Below are 17,251 nucleotides of genomic sequence, written 5' to 3' on the forward strand. Positions count from 1 at the left end.
TTGTATCAATAGTTATAGTTTCAACCTGTATGATGGCGATTAAGTCTTGAATGCCATCGAGATGCGTCCCTACACACGAACAGAAGCAACAAATAGTACGTGATTGGTAAGTCATGATACATTCATCCTCAATTATTCAGGGAATTTATCTATATTCTATTATGACAATATATAGTTTATTTTGTATATCACTGTAGAAGATAGAACCAGGTTTCGGCGTGACGAGCGAACACGTGGACCACTAGGTGACTTAGCCTCCCCTAAAACATTCCTAACAGGAAATTTCAAGCGGAAATCATCTGGCAACTGTAGACTGCCTCCGTGGTCTAGTGGTAGAGCGCCTGCCCGGAGAGCGGAATGTCCGTGGTTCGAATCCATGTTATAAAGACGTTAAAAGTTGGATCTTGTTGGTATACAGTCTGGCGCTCGATATCAAGGGGCTAAAACAAAGACTGGTCGGCTCGGAGTCAGTATACTGTCTCTGATTGAGGGTATACATGTGAAACTGCGGCATGGTGTCCGGACTAGTACAAGCAGCTACACACACACGAGCACGGACGTCGCTGCATACATGCAATAATTTTGGACGCGACGTTAAATCCCATTTCATCTCACCTCACCTCTGGCAACTGCAGAAACGTCAGCAGATGAGATGTTTGATTGTGATGAGTGTCACAGGACATCACAACAACATAACAGCCAGCAAACTGTTTCAAATGACTGGAGCATCATTCCATGTGGGTACGGTAGCTGTGAATATAGGGAGAGAAGTATGTCTCAAAACAGATCAACAGATGTAGTTTCAAACTTTTCTAAGTTGTTGAAGTCACCAATGACAACGAGAGGTAGGTATCTCCCTGAAACTGTTATTTCTCTCATGTTGTATTGTCGATATATCATTCTCATGTTAATGAACCATGTCCTGATTGGTTGAGTTCATAGTGATGATATTTGCCTAAAAGTAACTCAGCTCCTTATATTTTACAGGGAACCTTCGACGCTCCGGCTTATTTTATCGGATTGAGTTTTCAGTAAGATTGTCTAAGGTTGTCCCAGGGCAGGTTTTTAAGTGATTGTCTGAATAAAGTGAGAGGAGCATTTACGTCTTAAAATTTATCTCATATCACTAGATGTAGTTTCAAATATGTTGTGGTGATAAGTTAACAATGACAGCGAGAGATGTCCCTATACACGAAAAGAAGCAAACCGGAAGTTAAAAGTTACGTCCAATATCTCTGAACACGAGTTTCATCTTTGAGTACCCATCTTCCAGACTTCTGAAGTTAATGCGACCGCCTCTGTGGTCTAATGGTAGAGCGTCCCCCCGGGGAGCGGAAGGTCAGGGGTTCGATCCCCAGCCACGTCAAACCAAAAGACGTTAACAGGTGGCACTTGTTGTTACCCTGTCTGGCGCTCTCGGCATTAAGGGGCTAAAACAAGGACTTTTCGGCTCGGAGTCAGTATACTGTGCCTGATTGGGGTATTCATGTTAAACTGCGGCATGGTATCTCAGTGTGCTAGCACTATAAATCGGCATCAGTCCTGACAAGTACAAGCAGCCGCACACACACACACACACACACACACACACACACACACACACACACACACACACACACTTGCATGCACGTCGCTATATAAGTGCAATAATCTTGGACGCGACGTTAAACCCAATTTCATCTCACTTCACCTGAAGTTCATGCTTCAAGAACCAGAACCAAGACTGTTCAGGTGGAGGTTGAGATCATTATCAAGTCCAAAATGTCTTAGAACAATGCTACATGTTCATCTTCTGAAGTTGGCGTGAGTGAATGAGTATGGTTTTATTCCAGCAATATCACGGCGGGGGACATCAGAAATGGGCTTCACACATTGTACCAACGTCGGGAATCGAACCCGGGTCTTCGGCGTGACGAGCGAACGCTTTATCCACTAGGCTACCCGACTGCTCCCTCTGAAGTTGCATCATCTCCAGTTTCACAAACGACCAACCGCCACCGGGTATCGGGTAAGAATTGGTGCCGGGCAAGCTATGCACTTTGAACAGGGTGACTAAATTGATCAGGTGGACTCGTGAGTTGGTCACGTGTCAGTTTACCACATCAGCGTGAGACGTTGCTTATATTATCAATCCCTGGTTTGTCTAAAGAATTGTGTTTAATAAATAAAAAAATTAATTTAGATACGATTTACCCCAGTTGTTGATATAGCCTCGGTTAGGAAAATATGAACATCATTTGAATCGTTGCTGCGGGATACAAATTTGGTCATTCAATATCATTTCTTCACTGACCTTTAAAAGTAAATTGTCTAAACTTCCGGGGGCGAAAAAATGAAATATCCATACTTAGGAACAGGACCGCTGTAAAAGGACACATACTGTTCCCCCTGCAACAACTTTCTTGTATAAATCCTGTCAATGTTTCCGTATGGATCAGTCCGAGGCTGATTCAGCAATATTGTATTGATCTTACATCTCTATCATGTTGTTTGGTGTAGATTGAAAAGGTCGAGATATATCATTTCATATACATTTTATTGTTATATTTTGGTTTTATCCCCCCAGATGCTACGCTGTATAGGTCAATATAGGTTATATCAGCCCGAAGATGTTATTTCTTTGTGATGTGTGTAGTTGATATTATCATACTCAAGACTGAAATACGATGTTATTTCTGGTTGGTCTTCAGGCTGTTGTTCCGCCTGCCTGTGTCCATGTTATTGCATCTAACATGTCTGAAGGCGATACCATTTCCCTCCAAACTAACTCAGCTGTTGTTTTTTCTTCCCACGGTACTTTCAGCTCTTCAGGCTACTTTGTCGGTCTCAAGTTTCAGCGAGGATTGGCATCAGAGGACGTTGTCAAGCGATGTTGTAAAAAGCAAAGCGAGCATGTCTGAGGTTAACTTTAATGTAGCAATAACGTTTTTAAAATATAAGCGACAATAAACATTCCCATAATCATACGAAGCCTCCGCTTAATATCATTGTTCATTGTACGAATTAATGCAGACTGAGTTCTTTCTCCAATGGTAAGGTTAAAGTGTTGGCTCGTCACGCCGAAAACCGGAGTTCGATTCCCGACATGGGTACAATGTGTGAAGCCCATTTCTGGTGTCCATCTCCGTGATATTGCTGAAATATTGCTTAAAGCAGCGTTAAACCAAACTCACTCACTCTACTAGGGTACATGTATATCGGGGTTTACCAAGTCTACCAAGTGTACATGTACAAGTCTACAAGGGTCTACAAAGAGCAAAAATGTTCTGCGCGATGTCCCAAATCTAGTACATTTTATTTATATTCAGTTATCCTTGTGTTAAATGTTGAGGGTTCTTCAAAAACAAATCAACTTGGATCAAAGAATTGGTCATCTCAGATATTAGAAAACCGCTCTCCCAAAAACACCGCTTATCAACACAACACATCACAATCTTACCTCTTCAATGGAGACCCGTGAAGATCCGGGGTAAGACTGGTCTTCAGCAACCTATGCTTGCCGTGAAAGGCGACTATGCTTGTCGTAAGAGGCGACTGACGGGATCGGGTGGTCAGGCTCGCTGACTTGGTTGATGCATGTCATCGTATCCCAATTGCGTGGATCGATGCTCATGATGTCAATGACTGGATTGTCTGGTCCAGATTAGTTTATTTACAGACCGCCACCATATAGCTTGAATATTGCTGAGTGCGGCGTTAAACAACGAACAAACAAGTCTCCTTCTAATACATTGATAATGTCTCGTAGGACATCATCTTCCCGTGGTTAGGGAGTTAACTGACTTTAAAAGTCTAGTTTCCACCTTTGCCAAAATAGGCTGCAATTATGGAGTTATAGTTTGGCTGGACTAACGAGATTATGCATAGTCCAATCAAAGTCGCGTAAACAACATGGATTTCATTTCGGTGCAGATTTCCGTCGACTGCAGGATTTGCAAAGGATGTGTACTGTCAACTGGGTGTCGACAGATATTGTCCAAATGTTTTCATGTTTTTAATCAATGTATTCACATGATTTCATGCATTTCGTGATGTGAGACCCGTTTTATTACAATATATTTCTTGATTATCGATCAGATCGGCTTTACTGGGCGCCGCCATTTTGTTTGAAGCAAATGCAAGTGATGTGAGTGGTGGAATCTGATTGGTCAATAGGAGGGGCATTGAAGGGACATAACTCGTTTATAGCCACTGGTGGCGCCACGATCGAGCCTAGAAATTCCAGCCTAGTTCGGCAAGGGTTGCAATGGACTTTTAGAGGCAGTTAACTCCCTTGCCTCGGGAAGATGTAGGGCGTAGGACTATTGTAAAGACAGGAAGTCCACCATGTTGATTATCATTACACACGAGAATCTCATTTCAACCCCGGAGTTGGTTTGCAGCGTGTTTACATCGCACTGGGTGTGTTTGGTTTAAGATGTTTGGCCACCTGCGGGTACAGGAACAGGAAGTCCGTCTGGAACCAACTGCCATTCCGTGACCCGGATGTAAATCAGCTATTTTGGTGGTGTTGGCATCTGTCAGAATATAACATATAGAATATATACCGAAATAATCTTAACATAGACAACTTTATAAGTATACAGTCATACAGTGAAGAAATAGAAAACTTATCAGCTTATACGAAATCGTTCTCCTGACATTTTCATTTTAGGTATATATTTGTATGAATACTGAGATAAGACATGCTACCCTTCAAAAAGTACATTTAACGGATTGTGTCTTGATAACTTCAGTTCCAGCTGGGGGCGGGGGCACGGGTGGCCCAGTCGTCTAGGGCGCCGCGATTCGCTGTGCAGAGTTGCGTCCCTTAGGCACGCCAGGAACCTATGATTGTGGGTTCGAATCCCGGTTCGCCCCGATTATGTTTCTAGGTTTGTCAGCACCATACCCGTGCTCGTGGGTTTCACCGAAGTGGTAAACGTCTTAGACCTGCATTACTTCGGGCTTTCCTCCCACATTAAGCTGACACGCCGTGATATAACTGGAATAGTGTTAAAAGCGGCGTTAAACCCAACTCACTCACTCACTCCAGCTGGGGGCGGACAGTTCCACGACATGAATGTGATCCTTTCCAAAGGTATGTTCTTTTAAGTGGCCCAATGTAAATATCGTCCCGTTTTTTACTCCTCTGAAGCCGCAGTGGTTCTCTTCTAACACGCCAAGTCATTTTTTAGTGCTCCCCCATAGTTCTGATTTCTCCTCTCTGTGTTAGAACCAATTATTTGCAGTTATTGTTTAATGCATTGCAAACCACAAACGCCATACCTGATGGATCCAAATAATTAAAACCACTTACACGGAGGAAATAGATGCTACAATTTTACACCTGACACCTGTTGGGTCAAAGGTTTGAGTGTGAACAAGTTATGCAAATGTCAAGTCATAAATACGTGTTGCTTGTGTTTTATCAAAAGGCGTTTAACGAAAACAGCTATGGATGTGAACAAAACAGTTTAAAACATCAGTGTATGGTTCACCTGCGTCAATACTACTTGTACGAACTCTTCAACTTTTTCAAAAGATTCTCACCCATTGCGACAGCATATTTTGATGACCTTTACGTCTTTTATGTTCATTTTGGTTTCAACACCAAGCATTTGGTTATAAAGGGCAATGCTTATTTTGAGAGGAAAATTTATCACATGTTTAATTCTGTATGGTGTGCCAGTATTAAAAACATAATTGTCTGTATTCACGTGGTGGATATTGATGGACATTGATGCCGGTCCTCAGTGACATCTAAACACATCTTGAGGACGCATCAGGCCACTAACCTAACATATATAAGCTTATGTCTTTGATAAATGCATGTGTCAGTATTATTCATGAGATATCACACGTTTATTTTAATATAGTTTGTTTTCAAATAGCTCTATTGTCTGGTTTGTTTACATGACGTCGTCGCATGGCAGTACTGCTGTGATGTGTCAGCCAACAAACAATTACTTTCGTTATTTCTTGGGTCCTAAAGTGAGTGAGCGGGGTCCTCAGATGAGTGAGTTGGGTCCTCAAGTGACTCAGTTGGGTCCTCAAGTGCGTCAGTTGGGTCCTCAGGTGCGTCCGTTGGGTCCTCAAGTGAGTGAGCTGGGTCCTCAAGTGAGTCAGTTGGGTCCTCAGGTGAGTCAGTTGGGTCCTCAAGAGTGAGCTGGGGTCCTCAAGTGAGTGAGCTGGGGTCCTCAAGTGAGTCAGTTGGGTCCTCAGGTGAATCAGTTGGGTCCTCAGGTGAATCAGTTGGGTCCTCAAGTGAGTGAGCTGGGGTCCTCAAGTGAGTCAGTTGGGTCCTCAGGTGAGTCAGTTGGGTCCTCAAGTGAGTGAGCTGGGGTCCTCAAGTGAGTCAGTTGGGTCCTCAGGTGAATCAGTTGGGTCCTCAAGTGAGTGAGCTGGGGTCCTCAAGTGAGTCAGTTGGGTCCTCAGGTGAGTCAGTTGGGTCCTCAGGTGAGTCAGTTGGGTCCTCAAGTGAGTGAGCTGGGTCCTCAAGTGAGTCAGTTGGGTCCTCAAGTGAGTGAGCTGGGGTCCTCAAGTGAGTCAGTCGGGTTACTATTTGACTTTATCATCCATTACCCCTGTGTGTGGCAGGTGAGGTAGCCCAGTTGTGTGTGCATTTGCTCTTCCCGCCATAACGCTGGTTTGATTCCCAACTCGTCTTCAGATGTCCCTGACACGATACTGATCCAAACCCTGATGTATTAATAAGTAAACTGGTTATAAATTGATCTAATTTATCAGAAGCTATCAGATATGTTCCAGAAAATGTGAGCATCTTGAAACAGATCGACCAGCCTGGGATTCATTGTAAAGGGACACCCTGCACATCCGGGATGTCATGGGGGCCTCGCTGGATCAGGTCAGATAACTGATGGCTGACCTATTCTGTACATCTTAGAGCACGATATAAATATTTCTGATCGATACCAGGAATCATGTAGGCATTTATCCATGAATGTTCCTGTATGGTAGATTACCGTGTTGGAAACGTCAATATTATACATAACTCCGCGACTCTGTCAGCACAAAATACACATCGCAATCAAAAACTTCATCCACTGATGTCAAAACGACATTCTGTTGGGAATTTCCGGTTGAGTAATGTTTTAGGGGAGGTTTAGTCACCTAGTGGTCCACGTGTTCGCTCGTCGACACCCGAAATCTATCCTTACAGTGTCACGTCAAATGTTGCTGTTCTCCACCGTGTCTGGAATATTGCTGGAAGTTGGATAAACCCAGGGTCGACTTCTTGAGGATAGCATGATCCATGTTTGCCAACATCAGTGACAAAAAGGATGACTGATGCAATTCCATATTCTTGACAAGTGTGCTTTTTTCAGGTGAACAATTGACTTATTTTTGTCACAGGCGCCACCTGGCATAATTGATATTTAATAGTGGGAATCGTAAAATCATATTCTTGTGAATATAGAAAAAATATTCTGATTATTATTATCAACGATAACTCAAGGAGACGGCTGGCAGTCCAACTTTTATCTTCTATTTTGCTTCTTTCCATGTGTAGGGGCGCCTCTCGTTGTCATTGGTGACATAATACATCGCCATAATAATTTTGAGACTACATTTAAGACAAACCAGTCAGAAATACTCCTCTCACTTTATTCCTACAATCACTTAATGTCCCTGCCCTGAGACAACCTCACACAACCTCACTGAAAATTCAATCCGATAAAATAAGCCGGTGCGTCGAAAGTACCCTGTAAAATATAAGGAGCTGAGTTATTTTTTTTGCAAATAGCATCACTGTGGACTCCGGGGTGTCACAACCAGTCAGGACCAGTTCATTAATACGACAATGACATATCAACAATACAACATGAGAGCGATAACATTTCCAGATTCACTGTAGAAACCCATGCTTGTCATAAATGGCATTTACAGACCGCCGTCATATAGCTTGATTATTGCTGAGTGCGGTGTTAAACAACAAACAAAACACCTACATCACTTTGGGCTTTCCTCCCACATCAAGATATAACGCAAACACTGTCCATCTCGCTGGCGCACTATGATGACATAAAGTATAAACCCATTTGACGTTGTCTTGGAAGTGACGTAACCATCTCTATCTCACTTATCGTGAGTGTAATCAACTATGGCAGCGAATGGGTCCCCGGTATTTATCCTTATAGAATGGAGATGTAATACCCCAGATTCTCGAGGATGGTAAAACCGTGACCAATGCAACTTACACCAAACGTCAAATCGAGGGGTTGCTACTGATCATTAATGTGGCGTCTATTAGAGAAGCTGCCAGACGTTCAAGTTCAAGCTTGACACACACTAATTTCTTGAGAGAAGAGTAATTTGTAAAGGATCAAGTGTCAAGTGTGTTTTGTTTGTTTGTTTGTTGTTGAACGCCGCACTCAGCAATATTCCAACTATATGGTGACGGTCTAAAAAAAAATCGAGTCTGGACCAGACAATCCAGTGAATGACATCATGAGCATCGATCCACGCAATTGGGATACGATGACTTGCTTCAACCAAGTCAGCGAGTCTGACCACCCGATCCTGTTAGTCGCCTCTTACGACAAGCATAACTATCCCGGAAGGGCCGTCAAGTGTGTAATGACCTCGGCCTTCATTCACGACGCATCAGTTTCAGTAAACGATTATTCGTGGGATTAAGCCTCACGAATTTTGTTACAACCCTCATTTCAACCAAAGCGGTTGCGAATAATATTAGGTATATGAAGTCTTAAATATGTTTCAAGTATTCTTTGAGGATTTGGGAGTGGTGGACTGCTATCGTTTACTTGATGTTATAAATAAAATAAACATTAAATGTCAAGGAAAATTAACCAACCTCTACTTCTGCTGTCTTGCAGATAGACGGGAGTGTGAATACATCCGGGTTCTTGATGCCCAGTGTTACATTCGCGTAGTTTGTCGTCCGGAACACGGGCGCTGTGACAAGACAACACCCAATGACTCATATTCCTCAAAGGCTGTACACCTGTTGCAAACTAACGTGATACTTTCCACTTAAACTTATCATATCACCACCATCGCTGTCAGTAATGGTCATCGGATGTATTGAGCCGAAACACATCGGCCTTCATTGGCCCAGGATGAGGGGAATGAATGAGAATGGTTCTACGCTGTTTTTAGCAATAGTCCAGTAATAGCACGGCGGGGGACACCAGAAATGGGCTTCACACACGAACCCGGGTCTTCGGCGTGACGACAGAACGCTTTAACCACTAGGCTACCCCACCGCCCCCAGGATGGGGGCCTCGAAAATTACTGTCCTTGTGACAAGACAGCCAACTATCATTAACATCACTTATATTCTATACTCCTGTTGCGAGTCTTCAGTTTGCAGTAATCATTGTTAAACACCGGAAGCATCCAGCGAAACATACTCGTCAGCCTTCAATTTGGGATCAAATCATGGGAAGCTGGAATACACATTGAGGTTAAAAAACAAAACTATGTCTAATATTTAATACCAGCAACGATCACAAGTCACTCAACGAATTTGGCAGGTACTAACAAACCATTGAGACAGGACACGATATTCTGTTATCTTTCTTCCGGGTAAAACTTAGGGGAGGTAACTCTGGTCTCAGGTCACCTGCATAGATACCGGAAGACCTTTGTAGCTTTCCGACTGGGAGCATCCATCGTCCAGGACCTGATGAAGTTGCAGAGGCAAGGTCACAATTCCGGGGATTTCGAAAGGAAGACGGCAAAATTATATTATCATTCATAACTGCACTCATAATGTTTTACAAACAGAGCCTGAATACGTGATATACTGGGGAGTATCCTGTCCGGTAATTTTAACGGAATGTATTTAGAGACTCACCGTTGTTGACAGTTCCTGTCTGCTGCATAGTGACGGGTATTTGTGTCTCATCCGACACTTGTACGTGGCAGTACAGGTCGCCTACAGCACCCTTATACCCAAACATATATAGGTTGTTGGTTGAACCAGGCAGCCCGAACCACATGATGCCCCAGGAGAACGTGAATGTCTCTGAAGAGGAAACGAATGACATGAATGATTTGCAGGTGGTGAAGGCTTGCATCACTTCGGGATTTCTTCCCTCATCAAGTTCACGTGCCGGGATATAACTAAAATACTGTTCAAAGCGGCGTTAAAACTCACCCACTCATCAACATGCTGAAAATAGCCAGTTTGGTATTTCTGTGTATATAAATTTATTTTGTTGTTTCTTCTCAAATTCAGATAGCAAGTTTTCCTCTTGTTATCATTATTCTGACTCTACGATGGCCGGAGATCCCCAATTCTAGCCACATTGTCGCGGTCGTCTTGTCCTTCGCTTGTCATTCTGAGTACTGTGCTCGTCCAAATACAACTATTTAACCATTAGGCTATCCTATAACTTTGTTTTTGGTGTAAGGCGACACAGAAATGTAATAAATCATGTTACTGGACAAGTTAGGTGAATTGTAGAATAACCAGCGAGCTGCTAGGTCAATACGCCATGTTATGGAATAGTGTTAGACGCGAGATTTGGCTAGGGAATTACGTCATTCATACTCGAGGAGGAACGTTATCAATTTGTGACGTTATGAACAATGTGTTAGTCACTAAGTTGGGTTTTACGCCGCTTTGACCAGCATTTCAGTTATATCACGCGTCAGGTTGATTCGGAAGAAAAGTATGAAGTGATGCAGATCTTTGAGGTTTACCATTTTCCGGAAAAATCGATGGCGTCATGTTGTATTGTTCTCAACAAAGCAAAGTGACATCATATTTCTCGAACTGAACAATCAACTTTGATAATGGCTAAAATGCCAAAATCGGAAATTTATAACATTTAATCTTTCTATCCTTATGGGTTATATTTGAGAAATATACATTAGAAAATACATATGTTAGATGTACGACTATTCGGCTACCTACGTGGGAGACATTGAGATAGATGTACGACTATTCGGCTACCTACGGGGGAGACATTGAGATAAATGTACGACTATTCGGCTACCTACGGGGGAGACATTGAGATAGATGTACCACTATTCGGCTACCTACGGGGGAGACATTGAAATAAATGTACGACTATTCGGCTACCTACGGGGAAGACAATGAGATAGATGTACGACTATTCGGCTACCTACAGGGGAGACATTGAGATAGATGTACGACTATTCGGCTACCTACGGGGGAGACATGGAGATAGATGTACGACTATTCGGCTACCTACGGGGAGACATTGAGATAGATGTACGACTATTCGGCTACCTACGTGGGAGACATGGAGATAGATGTACGACTATTCGGCTACCTGCGTGGGAGACATTGAGATAGATTACAACTATTCGGCTACCTACGGGGAAGACATTGAGATAGATGTACGACTATTCGGCTACCTACGGGGAGACATTGCGATAGATGTACGACATTCGGCTACCTACGGGGGAGACATTGAGATAGATGTACGACTATTCGGCTACCTACGGGGGAGACATTGAGATAGATGTACGACTATTCGGCTACCTGCGTGGGAGACATGGAGACAGATGTACGACTATTCGGCTACCTACGGGAAAGACATTGAGATAGATGTACGACATTCGGCTACCTACGGGGGAGACATTGAGATAGATGTACGACTATTCGGCTACCTACGGGGGAGACAGTGAGATAGATGTACCATTATTCGGCTACCTACGGGGGAGACATGGAGATATATGTACAACTATTCGGCTACCTACGAGGGAGACATTGAGATAGATTTACGACTATTCGGCTACCTACGAGGGAGATATTGAGATAGATGTACGACTATTCGGCTACCTACGAGGGAGACATTGAGATAGATGTACCACTATTCGGCTACCTACGGGGGAGACATGGAGACGGGAAGTCGTGGAGGAGTTGCTGTGCCCGGCACCGTCCCCCGTCCATGATGTAAACTCTTCTCTGAGGAAGACAAACACAGGAACACGGGAACATGGCTGGCAGAGAGACTTCGCTCCTTGGTCATTTGGTCATTTAAATATAAGTATGGAAGTCATAGTGCCCTGAGTCGTTGCTTGTTGTTAGGTAAATCAGTAAATGTTATGCTAATATAAATTATATAAGTTGACTAACCAAGTGATTTTTGAACGACATAAATCAAATTTGTTTGGGCTGCCAATCTGTTTTCAACCTGATACAGGAAAACAAGTACCCGCGTGGCCCTGGATACAGTAGAAACAAGCGACCCGTGAAGATCCGGGGTAGAATAGGTCTTCAACAACCCATGCTTGCCGTAGAAGGCGACTATGCTTGTCGTAAGAGGCGACTAATGGGATCGGGTGGTCAGGCTCGCTGACTTGGTTCATGCAGACACGATTATTTACAGACCGCCGTTTTATATAGCTGGAATATTGCTGAGTGCGGCGTTAAGCAACAAACAAACAAACAAACAAAAACGAAGCATTCCCATCATAGGTATTGGCTACAACCAGATTCTTGGGAATACATCAGCTGAGTCTCTTCAGAACGCGTAACGATGAGTAACAGAATCTGACCACCTGATCCATTAACTGCTGGGGACTTATTCATGGTCGGGACCTCACGGGGGAATACAAGCAGTACGCTTTTGTTGTTTGGTATTCAACGTCGCACTAATATTCCAGCTATATGACGGCGGCCTGTAAATAATCGCGTCTGGACCAGATGCTCGAGTTCGAGAAATTAAGAACACCTTCCACGTCGTCGGGGTACATTGACACAAATCGACCGTCTCCCTGACCACCCTATCCATTAAGTCACCTCTTACGACCCCAGGTGTCTGGGGACCAATAATCTTCATGGGGCAATATTGGTACCTGCTGATACAGGAATAGGAAGTCCTTCTTGAACAAACCGCCATTCCGTGACCCGGATGTAGAGGCAGCTATTCTGGTGTTGTTGACATCAAAGGAGAACCTGGTTGTACTCTGTCAGGATATAACGTATATTATTTACGAGTATACAGTAGTGAGTGAGTGAGTGAGTTGGGTTTAACGCCACGTGTCAGTGGTAAAAGTCTGAGACCTGCATCACTTCGGGCTTTCCTCCCACATTAAGCCGACACGCCGTGATATAACTGGAATAATGTTAAAAGCGGCGTTAAACACAACTCACTCACTCAATACTAAAACATAACTGCCTCTCCAGAAATGAATATCTCTGGGTGCAATTGAGAGGACAATTCCAGTCAATTTCAGAATTCCCTTAGAGTGAGTGAATTATGTTTAACGCCGCTTTTAACAGTATTCCAGTTATTTCACGGCGTGGCAGATTAATGTGGGAGGAAAGCCTGAAGTGATGCTGGTCTTACACGTTTACCACTTCGATGAAACCCACGAGCATGGGTATGGTGCTGACAAACCTAGAAACATAATCGGGTCGAACCGGGATTCGAACCCACAATCATAGGTTTCTGGCGTGAACAAGGGACGCAACTCTGCACAGCGAATTGCGGCGCCTTAGACGACTGGGCCACCCGTGCCCCCTAATTCCCCTAGAGGACCACCAGGATATGATATGACCAGTAACCAATGCTTGTCACGCTTACAGCCAGTGCTTTGTCTAGTCTAGGCTCGAATTGTACTGTGCCGTGATGTAAACTGGAACAGTGTTGTATGTATAGAGGGTTAGGGTGAGTGAGTGAGTTGTGTGTGATGCCCCTTCAACAGTTACAGAATATAACAGTGTGTCAGCTTGCTGTCGCTGAGGCCCGAAGCGAAGAAATCCATAGACGTTTAACATTTTGGTCAAAAGAACCAGCACGTCATACCAGCGACAACTGTCACAACTAAGGGACGCAACTCTGTGTCGCGACAACTGTGACACCCGTGTGCCCAGGGGTTTGGAATTGACTGAAGCCAGTTATAATGTGATATTACGTTCTGTTTGTACTCTAAGCACCCGGCATCCCCATCGTCAATACTTCACGGGTTCGTCTACACTAGGTTTCTCCACCCCCACCCACCCCCACCCCCCCACCCCCACCCCCCCACACACCCCGTCAATATACACGGCCTATATTCGGTGTAGTATAATAAGTCCAGTATTGAAATAAGGTGGGTATAACTCATAGAAGTCCAATGAGTCAAACTCAATGCATAGTTTGTGCACCCGTGATCATCACGGTTAGACTTGATCTTCATCAACCCATACTTGTCGTAAGAGGCGAGTTACAGGATCGGGTGGTCAGGTTCGCTGACTTGGTTGAGGCATGTCATCGTATCCAAATTGCGGGAATCGATGTTCAGGTCAATCACTGGATTGTCTGGTCCAGACCCGATTACTTACAGACAGCCGTCATATAGCTGGAATATTGCTGAGTAAGGCGTTATATAACAAACAAACAGAAAAACTTGTGTGCGAACTCTACCGTTGCCTAATATGTGAGCAATGTGTAGATTGCAGGCAAATATACAGTTAGTGTGATGCTATTTGGTTTCCCCTTGCAGGAACCAAGCTTGATTCCTTGGAAACAAATAATGACTACGCTGCCTCGCGGCCGTATGTATTCAAGGGGTGATTGAGGATCGTGGTCGAAATAAACGATGTTGTTACCCTGGAATCGCCCACTTAAATAGTCGCCATAGATATAACACGGATATACATACGCAACAGTTGCTACAATGTTTAAGAGCATCTTGGCCACCTGTGTCGACTCACCTGGATCACCGTCAACGTCCCTGCCACCTCCGTCCCCGTGACGACATCCTGGATTCCCTCCCACTGGTTGGGGGCACATATATAGTAACCGTTAACAACGGACGTCAATGACCAAAGGAAAACCGCGACTCCGAAAACATTGTTACTGTAATCTCAACAAAGTTCTGTCTACTATCTTATCAGGTATTCTATGTCTGTGATAGACAGTATCTTCAAAAACTTGAACGCCTTCCTTCAGGAATTGACGTTGTGACGGACAGTAGATGTTTCTGGTCACCTAACATTTGGATACGTGTCCGTTTTCCCCGCTCGTTCGCTTTCTCAAGACGTCTCACCTCACGTCAGAGTAATGTGGACCCCGTTTCTTCTCCTGGCCATGGTGAAACGCTCAAAAAACTTTGGTTTGACAATATTTCACGTATTATGCGCTTGTAGGAATCTAAACAGGGCTTTCGGCGTGACGAGCAAACCCTTTTACCATTTGGCTACCCCACCGATATTGTGTTGAAGAACGAGCACTTGTCAATGCTGGTGCACTGATGTTGTATGGTAAAGAGTAATAATGTTAAGAACATTTTGGCTCGTGGATGTAAAATCTATGAATAATCATCTTATTACAACCATCTCCCATTTCGAATGTCTTGGAGTTACCACATGACAGTTCATTCAAATGCATGCACAGGGACGCCATATTCATATAACCATCTAAATCCGTCACCTGATGATACAGGGACGCCATATTCATCTAAGCATCTAAATCTGTCACCTGCTGAAACAAGGACGCCATATTCATCTAACAATCTAAATCCGTCACCTGCTGAAACATGGACGCCATATTCATCTAACCATCTAAATCCGTCACCTGCTGATACAGGGACGCCATATTCATCTAAGCATCTAAATCCGTCACCTGCTGATACAGAGACGCCATATTCATCTAACCATCTAAATCCGTCACCTGATGATACAGAGACGCCATATTCATCTAAGCATCTAAATCCGTCACCTGCTGATACAGGGACGCCATATTCATCTAACCATCTAAATCCGTCTCCTGCTGATACAGGGACGCCATATTCATCTAACCATCTAAATCCGTCACCTGCTGATACAGAGACGCCATATTCATCTAACAATCTAAATCCGTCACCTGCTGATACAGGGACGCCATATTCATCTAACCATCTAAGTCCGTCGCCTGCTGATACAGGGACGCCATATTCATCTAACCATCTAAATCCGTCACCTGCTGATTTAGGGACGCCATATTCATCTAACCATCTAAATCCGTCACCTGATGATACAGAGACGCCATATTCATCTAAGCATCTAAATCCGTCTCCTGCTGATACAGAGACGCCATATTCATCTAACCATCTAAATCCGTCACCTGATGATACAGAGACGCCATATTCATCTAAGCATCTAAATCCGTCACCTGCTGATACAGGGACGCCATATTCATCTAACCATCTAAATCCGTCTCCTGCTGATACAGGGACGCCATATTCATCTAACCATCTAAATCCGTCACCTGCTGATACAGAGACGCCATATTCATCTAACCATCTAAATCCGTCACCTGCTGATACAGGGACGCCATATTCATCTAACCATCTAAGTCCGTCGCCTGCTGATACAGGGACGCCATATTCATCTAACCATCTAAATCCGTCACCTGCTGATTTAGGGACGCCATATTCATCTAACCATCTAAATCCGTCACCTGCAGATATGTGGACGCCATATTCATCTAACCATCTAAACCCGTCACCTGCTGATACAGTGACGCCATATTCATCTAACCATCAAAACCCGTCACCCGCTGATACAGGGACGCCATATTCATATAACCATATAAATCCGTCACCTGCTGATACAGGGACGCCATATTCATCTAAATTGGATCATCTTTATATTTGGGACTACGTTTTAGTCTGGTCCACCAGCTGTTGTTACAGTTAGTACGTTATTACACATAGATACACGCATTCGTGCTCTCAACGACAGGTCTGTTTTTATTGTTACACAAGGTCAGTTTAACACACAGTTAGAAACGAAACGCCTACATTACTTAAAGGTTCAGCGGTAGTGCTGCCTGGAGCCCAAGACTCCAGAAATAGATACATATCACCAGCTTTCATAATATTTACATAGATAAACTGGGAAACCGTAACAGACATTTATTTAGATCAGTTATAAAGGTTAGTTTACTGAAATCACCTGAGATTATATATGTTGATGTTCAACATTATCTCACAATAACTGACATAACGGGTCTATCATGATAATATTTATCGACATTGTGTAAACTAGTTTATGTAACATTTACTTAACATTATTTAGTATTTCAACAAACTGAACTTTGGTGTGATGGGGCACGACCTGAAGGGTAAAACGAGGGCGATATTAGTGTTCACAGAAACCCAGCCCAGGGCACAACGACTACCATGATTTTCTACAATTCTGTGATTATTGTTTAACGCCGCTTTTAACCACATTCCAGCATTATCACGGAGGGACAACAAAAATGGGCTTCACACATTTTACCCGGGTCTTCGAGGTGACGCGCGAACGCTTTGAACACTAGGCTATCCCTCCGCTCCC

The 17,251-nt window shown here is 43.7% G+C and overlaps 1 protein-coding gene across 1 annotated transcript; it reads right to left on the reverse strand.

Moving 5' to 3' along the window:
• Positions 1-7,652: 7,652 nt before the first annotated feature.
• On the reverse strand, positions 7,653-15,022 carry LOC139472214 (uncharacterized). The gene is made up of 7 exons (XM_071254589.1): positions 14,985-15,022; positions 14,645-14,789; positions 12,802-12,912; positions 11,830-11,908; positions 9,824-9,994; positions 8,819-8,919; positions 7,653-7,706 (listed from the first exon to the last, which is right to left on the reverse strand). The coding sequence occupies exons 1-7, from the start codon at positions 15,020-15,022 to the stop codon at positions 7,659-7,661; spliced, it is 693 nt and encodes a 230-aa protein (XP_071110690.1). The 3' UTR covers positions 7,653-7,658.
• Positions 15,023-17,251: the final 2,229 nt, after the last annotated feature.

Source organism: Haliotis cracherodii, unplaced genomic scaffold (assembly GCF_022045235.1).
Source record: "Haliotis cracherodii isolate W230 unplaced genomic scaffold, xgHalCrac1.p SCAF_24, whole genome shotgun sequence".
NCBI lineage: Eukaryota > Metazoa > Mollusca > Gastropoda > Lepetellida > Haliotidae > Haliotis > Haliotis cracherodii.